At 50.8% G+C, this 12,230-nt stretch overlaps 1 protein-coding gene across 1 annotated transcript in view; it reads left to right on the top strand.

Moving 5' to 3' along the window:
• The first annotated feature begins 3,521 nt into the window (after positions 1-3,521).
• The window catches only part of LOC146797117 (caveolin-2-like), a 51,632-nt gene continuing 42,923 nt past the window's right edge, over positions 3,522-12,230 (top strand). Inside the window, exon 1 of the mRNA XM_085629765.1 lies at positions 3,522-4,198. Within this exon, the coding sequence (XP_085485891.1) occupies positions 4,046-4,198 (153 nt within the window). The 5' untranslated portion in view covers positions 3,522-4,045. The remainder of the gene's footprint in view (positions 4,199-12,230) is intronic.

The following is a 12,230-nucleotide window of genomic DNA, read 5'->3' as shown; positions in this document are numbered from 1 at the left end:
TGGCAGCCATGTTCTACGGTACAGTGGCAGCCATGTTCTATGGTACAGTGACAGCCATGTTCTACGGTACAGTGACAGCCATGTTCTACGGTACAGGGACAGCCATGTTCTATGGTACAGTGACAGGCATGTTCTATGGAACAGTGACAGCCATGTTCTATGGTACAGTGACAGCCATGTTCTACGGTACAGTGACAGCCTTGTTCTATGGTACAGTGACAGACATGTTCTATGGTACAGTGACAGGCATGTTCTACGGTACAGTGACAGCCATGTTCTACAGTACAGGGACCGCCATGTTCTACGGTACAGTGACAGCCATGTTCTATGGTACAGTCACAGCCATGTTCTACGGTACAGTGACAGCCATGTTCTATGGTACAGTGACAGCCATGTTCTATGGTACAGGGACCGCCATGTTCTACGGTACAGTGACAGCCATGTTCTACGGTACAGTGACAGGCATGTTCTATGGTATAGTGACAGGCATGTTCTACGGTAAAGTGACAGCCATGTTCTACGGTACAGTGACAGCCATGTTCTACGGTAGAGTGACAGCCATGTTCTCTGGTACAGTGACAGCCATGTTCTATGGTACAGGGACCGCCATGTTCTACGGTACAGTGACAGCCATGTTCTATGGTACAGTGACAGGCATGTTCTATGGTACAGTGACAGGCATGTTCTATGGTACAGGGACCCCCATGTTGTACAGTACAATGACAGCCATGTTCTATGGTACAGTGACAGTCATGTTCTACGGTACAGGGACAGCCATGTTCTGTGGTACAGTTACAGCCATGTTCTACGGTACAGTGAAAGCCATGTTCTACGGTACAGTGACAGCCATGTTCTACGGTACAGTGACAGCCATGTTCTACAGTACAGTGACAGGCATGTTCTATGGTACAGTGACAGCCATGTTCTATGGTACAGTGACAGCCATGTTCTACGGTACAGTGACAGCCATGTTCTACGGTACAGTGACAGGCATGTTCTATGGTACAGTGACAGCCATGTTCTATGGTACAGTGACAGGCATGTTCTACGGTACAGGGACAGCCATGTTCTGTGGTACAGTTACAGCCATGTTCTACGGTACAGTGACAGCCATGTTCTACGGTACAGTGACAGCCATGTTCTATGGTACGGTGGCAGCCATGTTCTATGGTACAGGGACAGGCATGTTCTACGGTACAGTGACAGCCATGTTCTATGGTACAGTGGCAGCCATGTTCTATGGTACAGTGACAGCCATGCTCTACAGTACAGGGACAGCCATGTTCTACAGTACTGGGACAGACATGTTCTATGGTACAGTTACAGCCATGTTCTACGGTACAGTGACAGCCATGTTCTATGGTACAGTGACAGGCATGTTCTATGGTACAGTGACAGGCATGTTCTACGGTACAGTGACAGCCATGTTCAACGGTACAGTGACAGCCATGTTCTATGGTACAGTGACAGCCATGTTCTATGGTACAGTGACAGGCATGTTCTATGGTACAGTGACAGGCATGTTCTATGGTACAGTTACAGCCATGTTCTATGGTACAGTGACAGCCATGTTCTATGGTACATTGACAGCCATGTTCTACGGTACAGTGAAAGCCATGTTCTACGGTACAGTGACAGCCATGTTCTATGGTACAGTGACAGCCATGTTCTACGGTACAGTGACAGGCATGTTCTACGGTACAGTGACAGCCATGTTCTATGGTACAGTGACAGCCATGTTCTACGGTACAGTGACAGCCATGTTCTATGGTACAGTGACAGGCATGTTCTATGGTACAGTGACAGGCATGTTCTATGCAACAGTGACAGCCATGTTCTATGGTACAGTGACAGGCATGTTCTATGGTACAGTGACAGCCATGTTCTACGGTACAGTGACAGCCATGTTCTACGGTACAGGGACAGCCATGTTCTATGGTACAGCGACAGGCATGTTCTATGGAACAGTGACAGCCATGTTCTACGGTACAGTGGCAGCCATGTTCTACGGTACAGTGGCAGCCATGTTCTACGGTACAGTGGCAGCCATGTTCTACGGTACAGTGGCAGCCATGTTCTATGGTACAGTGGCAGCCATGTTCTATGGTACAGTGGCAGCCATGTTCTACGGTACAGTGGCAGCCATGTTCTATGGTACAGTGACAGCCATGTTCTACGGTACAGTGACAGCCATGTTCTACGGTACAGGGACAGCCATGTTCTATGGTACAGTGACAGGCATGTTCTATGGAACAGTGACAGCCATGTTCTACGGTACAGTGACAGCCATGTTCTACGGTACAGTGACAGCCTTGTTCTATGGTACAGTGACAGGCATGTTCTATGGTACAGTGACAGGCATGTTCTACGGTACAGTGACAGCCATGTTCTACAGTACAGGGACCGCCATGTTCTACGGTACAGTGACAGCCATGTTCTATGGTACAGTCACAGCCATGTTCTACGGTACAGTGACAGCCATGTTCTATGGTACAGTGACAGCCATGTTCTATGGTACAGGGACCGCCATGTTCTACGGTACAGTGACAGCCATGTTCTACGGTACAGTGACAGGCATGTTCTATGGTATAGTGACAGGCATGTTCTACGGTAAAGTGACAGCCATGTTCTACGGTACAGTGACAGCCATGTTCTACGGTACAGTGACAGCCATGTTCTCTGGTACAGTGACAGCCATGTTCTATGGTACAGGGACCGCCATGTTCTACGGTACAGTGACAGCCATGTTCTATGGTACAGTGACAGGCATGTTCTATGGTACAGTGACAGGCATGTTCTATGGTACAGGGACCCCCATGTTGTACAGTACAATGTCAGCCATGTTCTATGGTACAGTGACAGGCATGTTCTACGGTACAGGGACAGCCATGTTCTGTGGTACAGTTACAGCCATGTTCTACGGTACAGTGAAAGCCATGTTCTACGGTACAGTGACAGCCATGTTCTACTGTACAGTGACAGCCATGTTCTACAGTACAGTGACAGGCATGTTCTATGGTACAGTGACAGCCATGTTCTATGGTACAGTGACAGCCATGTTCTACGGTACAGTGACAGCCATGTTCTACGGTACAGTGACAGGCATGTTCTATGGAACAGTGACAGCCATGTTCTATGGTACAGTGACAGCCATGTTCTACGGTACAGTGACAGCCATGTTCTATGGTACAGTGACAGGCATGTTCTATGGTACAGTGACAGGCATGTTCTATGGTACAGTGACAGCCATGTTCTACGGTACAGGGACAGCCATGTTCTATGGTACAGTGACAGGCATGTTCTATGGAACAGTGACAGCCATGTTCTATGGTTCAGTGGTAGCCATGTCCTATGGTACAGTGGCAGGCATGTTCTACGGTACAAGGAAGGGCCCGCTACCGAACTGTCCTGGTAGGTGGACAGAGTGCAGCCGGGGAGCGCCCCTCACTCCGAGCCGGTGCCATATTTAACCCGGCGGCTCTGACAGCTGTCCTGGCATGTCTGAGAGAGGTGTCAGGGCCGGGACTCGAAGAGACAGGGGGGACCTGCAGCCGCACTCACTCTCAGAATAGAACCCAAATCAGGTTGCTAAACAGGAGAGAAGGAGGGCGGAAGGAGGGAGAGAAGGGAGAAAGAGAGAGCGTGGAAGAAAGAGAGCTCGCAAGAGTGAAGGCAGAGAGGGCTGAGGGAGTGTGGCTTAGAGAAAGAGAGGGCGACAGGGCCATAGGAAGAGACAGAGACACGATCAGCAGATACATCGAGCGAAAGAGACAAAGAGAGAGGGAGAGAGAAGAGACTGCCTGGACAATTCAGACTGACCGAAGAGACAGGCTACTGTCAGAGGTAAAGGTCAGACCGAGAGACTAGGGAGGCGGAGACCAGGGACCCCCTTCATATATCCTCCGTGTGTGCCATCACCTGGACACACCCTCCCGGGGCCCAGCGCTCAGGCGTCTCTTGTAGGGCAGGGAGCTGAGATCTGGGGCTGTGAGTACCTCCCAGCGGCTGCCCCCCACCCTCTTCCTCTGGACCCCCCAGACCGACGATGATGAGCGGGGAACCCTTCACCGAGTACAGGATTGACGCGGACGACCAGGACCTCAAGCCACAGCGCCCTGCGCCCCCGCCCCCATCAAGCGCCGAGAAGCCACCGCTGCCGGAGAACAGGGACCCCCGGCGCATCAACGACTACCTCAAGGTAAGAGGAGCTCGGCGTGGGGGGGAGAGGGGGAGAGGCTGGAGGTCTGTAGGAAGGGGTGTCCAACAACCCTCAACCCCCGTCGCAGTCGGAAGGGGTTGGAACAGACGCCGTTTATGTTTTAACACATTCGCCATTATAAAGGATTCTGCTGACATTTAACCCCCCCCCCCCCTGCGCCTGTCTTCTTTCTCTTGAGAACGATTTGTAGACTCGCTGCACCAAGAGACACTCTCGAGACAACTGCAGCCCCTGCCAGACGGGTGTACAACGGGGGTGCACGGCACTGACCTGTCCCTGTCCTGAGAGCCCCCCTGAGTGCGCCCTGCACCGAGATTCACCCCAGGGTCTAGCAGCTAGAAGCCGAGAATGCATACAGCGCTGGATACGAGGGTGGGTCTGTGTGCTGGGGTGGAACTCAGGTAAAGGCCTTCAGTAGATCACGAGGCGGGGCGTGTAGGGATGAGTGGATCAGTGGGGGGGGGACGGGGAGGGGAGGGTCCTTGCTACACCAAGGCACATCTAGGCAGCGGCTTTGGGCGGGCCACCAGCACGGGCCATATTGCCCCTAGAATAAGGAAGCCCGACCCTAATACACAGTCTACAAAGAATGACAACCCCTACCCGCGTCCACCCTGGCCTATGACTCGGATGATGCGGATTCCAGCTGCAAAAACAACAGTTGATGGACAGAATGCAGAACAATGTCATACATTCACCCAGTACAGAGATCTGGGCCTAAATCCATCGTTTTTTTGCTCACCATGCCATTCCAGTTTGAACCCAGCCATATGCAAATCAGTCTTGACCCGGTCCTAGGATGCTTGAATCCGGTCCAGGGAAGACATGGCTTGGCAGTTCTGGCTGGACTGTTCCCATGAGGCACAGGGTCAAGACTGATTTGCATATGGCCATGTCTGAACTGGGGTGGTGTAGTGGGCAACAGAACGATGGATTTAACCCAGATCTCTTGACTGGGGGAGAATGTCTGCATTGTCAGCATTCCGTCCATCATTTGTTTGTTGTAACGCTTTTCGCCCTAAGTTGGATGGGTATTCCCAGACGTGGGACCCGTGCTCACTACGCCACTGGAGTCAAGCTATCCTGGCTGATGACGGCTGACAGCCAGAAACTGGTCCTAGGATGCTTGATTCCGGTCCAGGGAAGACATGGCTTGGCAGTTCGGGCTGGACTGTTCCCATGAGGCACAGGGTCAAGACTGATTTGCATATGGCCATGTCTGAACTGGGGTGGTGTAGTGGGCAAAAGAACGATGGATTTAACCCAGATCTCTTGACTGGGGGAGAATGTCTGCATTGTCAGCATTCCGTCCATCATTTGTTTGTTGGTTGTAACGCTTTTCACCCCTCTTCAGCCAGGATAGCTTAATTCCAGTGGCATGGAGAGCACGTGACCCACGTCTGGACATGCCCGTCCCACTCGGGGTGACAAATGCAAAACAAGCATTGGCATAGCCAATAGGTCTCGCTTTTGGGACCTATTAAGTATTTAGTTATGCAGCACAATATCCTTGGTGCAACAACATCAGCTGTTGCATGGCTAAATACTTATAAGGTCCCAAAGGCGAGACCTATTGGCTATGCCAATGCTTGGTGTGGTTGTGTGTGTGGTTGTGTGTGGTTGTGTGTGTGTGTGTGTGGTTGTGTGTGTTTGGTTGTGTGTGTGTATGTGGTTGTGTGTGTGTGGTTGTGTGTGTGTGGTTGTGTGTGTGCGAGTGGTTGTGTGTGTGGTTGTGTGTGTGTGTGGTTGTGTGTGTGGTTGTGTGTGTGTGGTTGTGTGTGTAGTTGTGTGTGTGTGGTTGTGGGTGGTTGTGTGTGTGGGTGTGGGTGCGTTGTGTGTGTGTGGTTGTGGTTGTGTGTGTGTGTGTGGTTGTGTGTGTTTGTGGTTGTGTGTGGTTGTGTGTCTGGTTGTGTGTCTGGTTGTGTGTCTGTGTGTGGTTGTGTGTGTGTGTGTGGTTGTGTGTGTGTGTGTGGTTGTGTGTGTGTGGTTGTGTGTGTGGTTATGTGTGTGTGTGGTTGTGTGTGTGGTTATGTGTGTGTGTGTGGTTGTTTGTGTGTGGTTGTGTGTGTGTGTGGTCGTGTGTGTAGTTGTGTGTGTGTGTGGTTGTGTGTGTGGTTGTGTGTGTGGTTGTGTGTGTGGTTGTGTGTGTGTGTGGTTGTATGTGTGTGGTTGTGGTTGTGTGTGTGTGGTTGTGGGTGTGGTTGGGTGTGGTTGTGGTTGTGTGTGTGTGTGGTTGTGGGTGTGGTTGTGGGTGTGGTTGTGGGTGTGGTTGTGTGTGTGTGGTTGTTTGTGTGGTTGTGTGTGTGTGGTTGTGGTTGTGTGTGTGGTTGTGTGTGTGGTTGTGTGTGTGGTTGGGTGTGGTTGTGTGTGGTTGTGTGTGTGGTTGTGTGTGGTTGTGTGTGTGTGGCTGTGTGTTTGGTTGTGGTTGTGTGTGTGGTTGTGGTTGTGTGTGGTTGTGGTTGTGGGTGTGGGTGTGGTTGGGTGTGGTTGTGGTTGTGTGTGTGTGTGTGGTTGTGGGTGTGGTTGTGTGGGTGGTTGTGTGTGTGGTTGTGTGTGTGGTTGTGTGTGTGTGGTTGTATGTGTGTGGTTGTGGTTGTGTGTGTGTGGTTGTGGGTGTGGTTGGGTGTGGTTGTGGTTGTGTGTGTGTGTGGTTGTGGGTGTGGTTGTGGGTGTGGTTGTGGGTGTGGTTGTGTGTGTGTGGTTGTTTGTGTGGTTGTGTGTGTGTGGTTGTGGTTGTGTGTGTGGTTGTGTGTGGTTGTGTGTGTGTGGCTGTGTGTTTGGTTGTGGTTGTGTGTGTGGTTGTGGTTGTGTGTGGTTGTGGTTGTGTGTGTGGTTGAGTGGTTGTGTGTGTATGGTTGTGTGTGTGTGGTTGTGTGGTTGTGGGTGTGGTTGTATGTGTGTGTGTGTGTGTGGTTGTGGTTGTGTGTGTGTTTGGCTGTGTGTGTGGTTGTGTGTGGGGTTGTGTGTGGTTGTTGGTGTGTTTGTGTGTGTGTGTGGTTGTGTGTGTGTGGTTATGTGTGTGTGGTTGTGTGTGTGTGGTTGTGTGTGTGTGTGTGTGTGTGGTTGTATGTGTGGTTGTGTGTGTGGTTGTGGTTGTGTGTGTGTGTGGTTGTGGGTGTGTGTGTGGTTGTGTGGTTGTGTGTGTGGTTGTGTGTGTGTGTGGTTGTGTGTGTATGTGTGGTTGTATGTGTGGTTGTGTGTGTGGTTGTGGTTGTGTGTGTGGTTGTGGGTGTGTGTGTGGTTGTGTGGTTGTGTGTGTGGTTGAGCGTGTGGTTGTGTGTGTGGTTGTGTGTGTGGTTGTGGTTGTGTGTGTGACAGTAATACTAAAAGCATCTCAAAATAAAGGAACACAAACATTGAGTTTGTGGAAAGAGAAAGCACGCTGTAAGTCAAATGGGCGCAGCAAAGCATTAACACAACAACAAAACAAACAAGACCACTTAGCAAAGACTGAGTGCTGATAATGGACACACAGAGCCCATCATCTTAAGAGTTCGATTGCAGCCAATGTGCACTCAAACCTGCCTCCTCCTTATGAGTTGCATCCCATATTTCATGAGTTGTAACTTCTGCACCCACCATAGCGCTTTGAGATCTAAAGCGCTACATAGGTCTAATCGATTAACCAGTCGCCAACATGCAAGCACCAACGAAAGCACTCCCTGAACGTCTCAAAATAAAGGAACACAAACATCGAGTTGCGCCGCGAAAGTGATCGCGGGCGAAAGTGAAAGTGATCACGGGCGCTTAATGAGCATGACGATAGTTTGAACCGAGCCATATGCAAATCAGTCTTGACCCAGTGCCTCATGGGAACAGTCCAGCCCGAACTGCCAAGCCAGGTCCTCCCTGGACAGCTAACAAGCATCCTAGGACCGGTTTCGGGGTTTCACCCCACTTCAGCCAGGATAGCTTGATTCCAGTGGCATGGAGAGCACGGGACCCACGTCTGGGCATACCCGTCCCACTCGGGGTGACAAATGCAAAAACAACAGTTGATGGACAGAATGCAGAACAATGTCATACATTCACCCCCAGTACAGAGATCTGGGCCTAAATCCATCGTTTTTTTGCTCACCATGCCATTCCAGTTTGAACCCAGCCATATGCAAATCAGTCTTGACCCGGTCCTAGGATGCTTGAATCCGGTCCAGGGAAGACATGGCTTGGCAGTTCTGGCTGGACTGTTCCCATGAGGCACAGGGTCAAGACGTCTGGACATGCCCGTCCCACTCGGGGTGACAAATGCAAAACAAGCATTGGCATAGCCAATAGGTCTCGCTTTTGGGACCTATTAAGTATTTAGTTATGCAGCACAATATCCTTGGTGCAACAACATCAGCTGTTGCATGGCTAAATACTTATAAGGTCCCAAAGGCGAGACCTATTGGCTATGCCAATGCTTGGTGTGGTTGTGTGTGTGGTTGTGTGTGGTTGTGTGTGTGTGTGTGTGGTTGTGTGTGTTTGGTTGTGTGTGTGTATGTGGTTGTGTGTGTGTGGTTGTGTGTGTGTGGTTGTGTGTGTGCGAGTGGTTGTGTGTGTGGTTGTGTGTGTGTGTGGTTGTGTGTGTGGTTGTGTGTGTGTGGTTGTGTGTGTAGTTGTGTGTGTGTGGTTGTGGGTGGTTGTGTGTGTGGGTGTGGGTGCGTTGTGTGTGTGTGGTTGTGGTTGTGTGTGTGTGTGTGGTTGTGTGTGTTTGTGGTTGTGTGTGGTTGTGTGTCTGGTTGTGTGTCTGGTTGTGTGTCTGTGTGTGGTTGTGTGTGTGTGTGTGGTTGTGTGTGTGTGTGTGGTTGTGTGTGTGTGGTTGTGTGTGTGGTTATGTGTGTGTGTGGTTGTGTGTGTGGTTATGTGTGTGTGTGTGGTTGTTTGTGTGTGGTTGTGTGTGTGTGTGGTCGTGTGTGTAGTTGTGTGTGTGTGTGGTTGTGTGTGTGGTTGTGTGTGTGGTTGTGTGTGTGGTTGTGTGTGTGTGTGGTTGTATGTGTGTGGTTGTGGTTGTGTGTGTGTGGTTGTGGGTGTGGTTGGGTGTGGTTGTGGTTGTGTGTGTGTGTGGTTGTGGGTGTGGTTGTGGGTGTGGTTGTGGGTGTGGTTGTGTGTGTGTGGTTGTTTGTGTGGTTGTGTGTGTGTGGTTGTGGTTGTGTGTGTGGTTGTGTGTGTGGTTGTGTGTGTGGTTGGGTGTGGTTGTGTGTGGTTGTGTGTGTGGTTGTGTGTGGTTGTGTGTGTGTGGCTGTGTGTTTGGTTGTGGTTGTGTGTGTGGTTGTGGTTGTGTGTGGTTGTGGTTGTGGGTGTGGGTGTGGTTGGGTGTGGTTGTGGTTGTGTGTGTGTGTGTGGTTGTGGGTGTGGTTGTGTGGGTGGTTGTGTGTGTGGTTGTGTGTGTGGTTGTGTGTGTGTGGTTGTATGTGTGTGGTTGTGGTTGTGTGTGTGTGGTTGTGGGTGTGGTTGGGTGTGGTTGTGGTTGTGTGTGTGTGTGGTTGTGGGTGTGGTTGTGGGTGTGGTTGTGGGTGTGGTTGTGTGTGTGTGGTTGTTTGTGTGGTTGTGTGTGTGTGGTTGTGGTTGTGTGTGTGGTTGTGTGTGGTTGTGTGTGTGTGGCTGTGTGTTTGGTTGTGGTTGTGTGTGTGGTTGTGGTTGTGTGTGGTTGTGGTTGTGTGTGTGGTTGAGTGGTTGTGTGTGTATGGTTGTGTGTGTGTGGTTGTGTGGTTGTGGGTGTGGTTGTATGTGTGTGTGTGTGTGTGGTTGTGGTTGTGTGTGTGTTTGGCTGTGTGTGTGGTTGTGTGTGGGGTTGTGTGTGGTTGTTGGTGTGTTTGTGTGTGTGTGTGGTTGTGTGTGTGTGGTTATGTGTGTGTGGTTGTGTGTGTGTGGTTGTGTGTGTGTGTGTGTGTGTGGTTGTATGTGTGGTTGTGTGTGTGGTTGTGGTTGTGTGTGTGTGTGGTTGTGGGTGTGTGTGTGGTTGTGTGGTTGTGTGTGTGGTTGTGTGTGTGTGTGGTTGTGTGTGTATGTGTGGTTGTATGTGTGGTTGTGTGTGTGGTTGTGGTTGTGTGTGTGGTTGTGGGTGTGTGTGTGGTTGTGTGGTTGTGTGTGTGGTTGAGCGTGTGGTTGTGTGTGTGGTTGTGTGTGTGGTTGTGGTTGTGTGTGTGACAGTAATACTAAAAGCATCTCAAAATAAAGGAACACAAACATTGAGTTTGTGGAAAGAGAAAGCACGCTGTAAGTCAAATGGGCGCAGCAAAGCATTAACACAACAACAAAACAAACAAGACCACTTAGCAAAGACTGAGTGCTGATAATGGACACACAGAGCCCATCATCTTAAGAGTTCGATTGCAGCCAATGTGCACTCAAACCTGCCTCCTCCTTATGAGTTGCATCCCATATTTCATGAGTTGTAACTTCTGCACCCACCATAGCGCTTTGAGATCTAAAGCGCTACATAGGTCTAATCGATTAACCAGTCGCCAACATGCAAGCACCAACGAAAGCACTCCCTGAACGTCTCAAAATAAAGGAACACAAACATCGAGTTGCGCCGCGAAAGTGATCGCGGGCGAAAGTGAAAGTGATCACGGGCGCTTAATGAGCATGACGATAGTTTGAACCGAGCCATATGCAAATCAGTCTTGACCCAGTGCCTCATGGGAACAGTCCAGCCCGAACTGCCAAGCCAGGTCCTCCCTGGACAGCTAACAAGCATCCTAGGACCGGTTTCGGGGTTTCACCCCACTTCAGCCAGGATAGCTTGATTCCAGTGGCATGGAGAGCACGGGACCCACGTCTGGGCATACCCGTCCCACTCGGGGTGACAAATGCAAAAACAACAGTTGATGGACAGAATGCAGAACAATGTCATACATTCACCCCAGTACAGAGATCTGGGCCTAAATCCATCGTTTTTTTGCTCACCATGCCATTCCAGTTTGAACCCAGCCATATGCAAATCAGTCTTGACCCTGTGCCTCATGGGAACAGTCTGCGACATCGTGAAATCAACTTTTGTTTTCCTGCCCCATGAACTGCCCCTCTCACCCCCCTCCCCCGCGCACACACATGTCTGTGATGCAAACCAAGCCTCCACAGCCTCGTGGCTAGGAATAGAGTCTAGATACCAGGGGTGTAGTGTGTGCCTGCCCCCTCGCCCTATGTCTAGTCTGAAGAAATGCCTGAGAGAGACATTATAATATCACCCCGCCCCCCCCCTTAATCTAATTAATTAAATATTTGACATTTAACATCTTACCTCGTGGGAAAATATTTATTTTATTAAACCGAAAACTCCTCTTTATTTAATCCAAAGAACAAATCCTGTCTTCCCCACCTGCACATTATGTCCCGCTTCCGAAGCCACGCGGCAGAAACATGTCATTAATGATCCACACTCTGGGTGTAAGAGGCGGACCCTAACTATAGGCACATCCGGGGCTGGTCGACGTGCAGAGGACGAGCACTGAATGCATGATTGTTCACCGGAGGTTGGGGGGATGGGATGGGGGGGCACAGCTTTGCCCCCAGCTGCTATTATTGGTATTATGATTCAGTTAATAACCACGGACACGGTGTTCATCAACTTTAATAAGTGACACAAACACCTCGAGGCTGGTGTGTTGTTGCAAGTTTGACCCGGGGGGCAACGCCGACCGATGGCGGACCCCCAGGACAGGTGCCGGCCGGTTCAGATCGGTAGCAGGCGGCACCAAGTTGGGCGAGGATAAGAGGGGGAGTGTCTCCCCACCTGTTCTACCTGTGTCCTCGCCTGGCTGCCCCACCGCTCTGCACCTTCGCTCCTGGGACCTCGCCGCTGCTGGAAGGATTGCGGCGGCCTCGGGAGGACTGCATCTTTGGCACGGAAGGGGTCATGTCTTGTCACTAAACAGGTGGTCAACCTTGGCATCAGTAATTGACGTGCAGGTGAATTCTGTATTATGAATCCTTTGGCTTTTAAGAACCGGGGCTGGGGGTTGCCGTAGGGGGTTGGGACTCCCGCTACAGCAACTGTCCCTAGGTCTCTCACGGTACTCCATTGCAT

This window comes from Triturus cristatus, chromosome 10 (assembly GCF_964204655.1).
Source record: "Triturus cristatus chromosome 10, aTriCri1.1, whole genome shotgun sequence".
Classification (NCBI taxonomy): Eukaryota; Metazoa; Chordata; class Amphibia; order Caudata; family Salamandridae; genus Triturus; species Triturus cristatus.
Note: the sequence above shows the minus strand (reverse complement) of the source record. Positions and strands in the feature narration are given on the sequence as shown.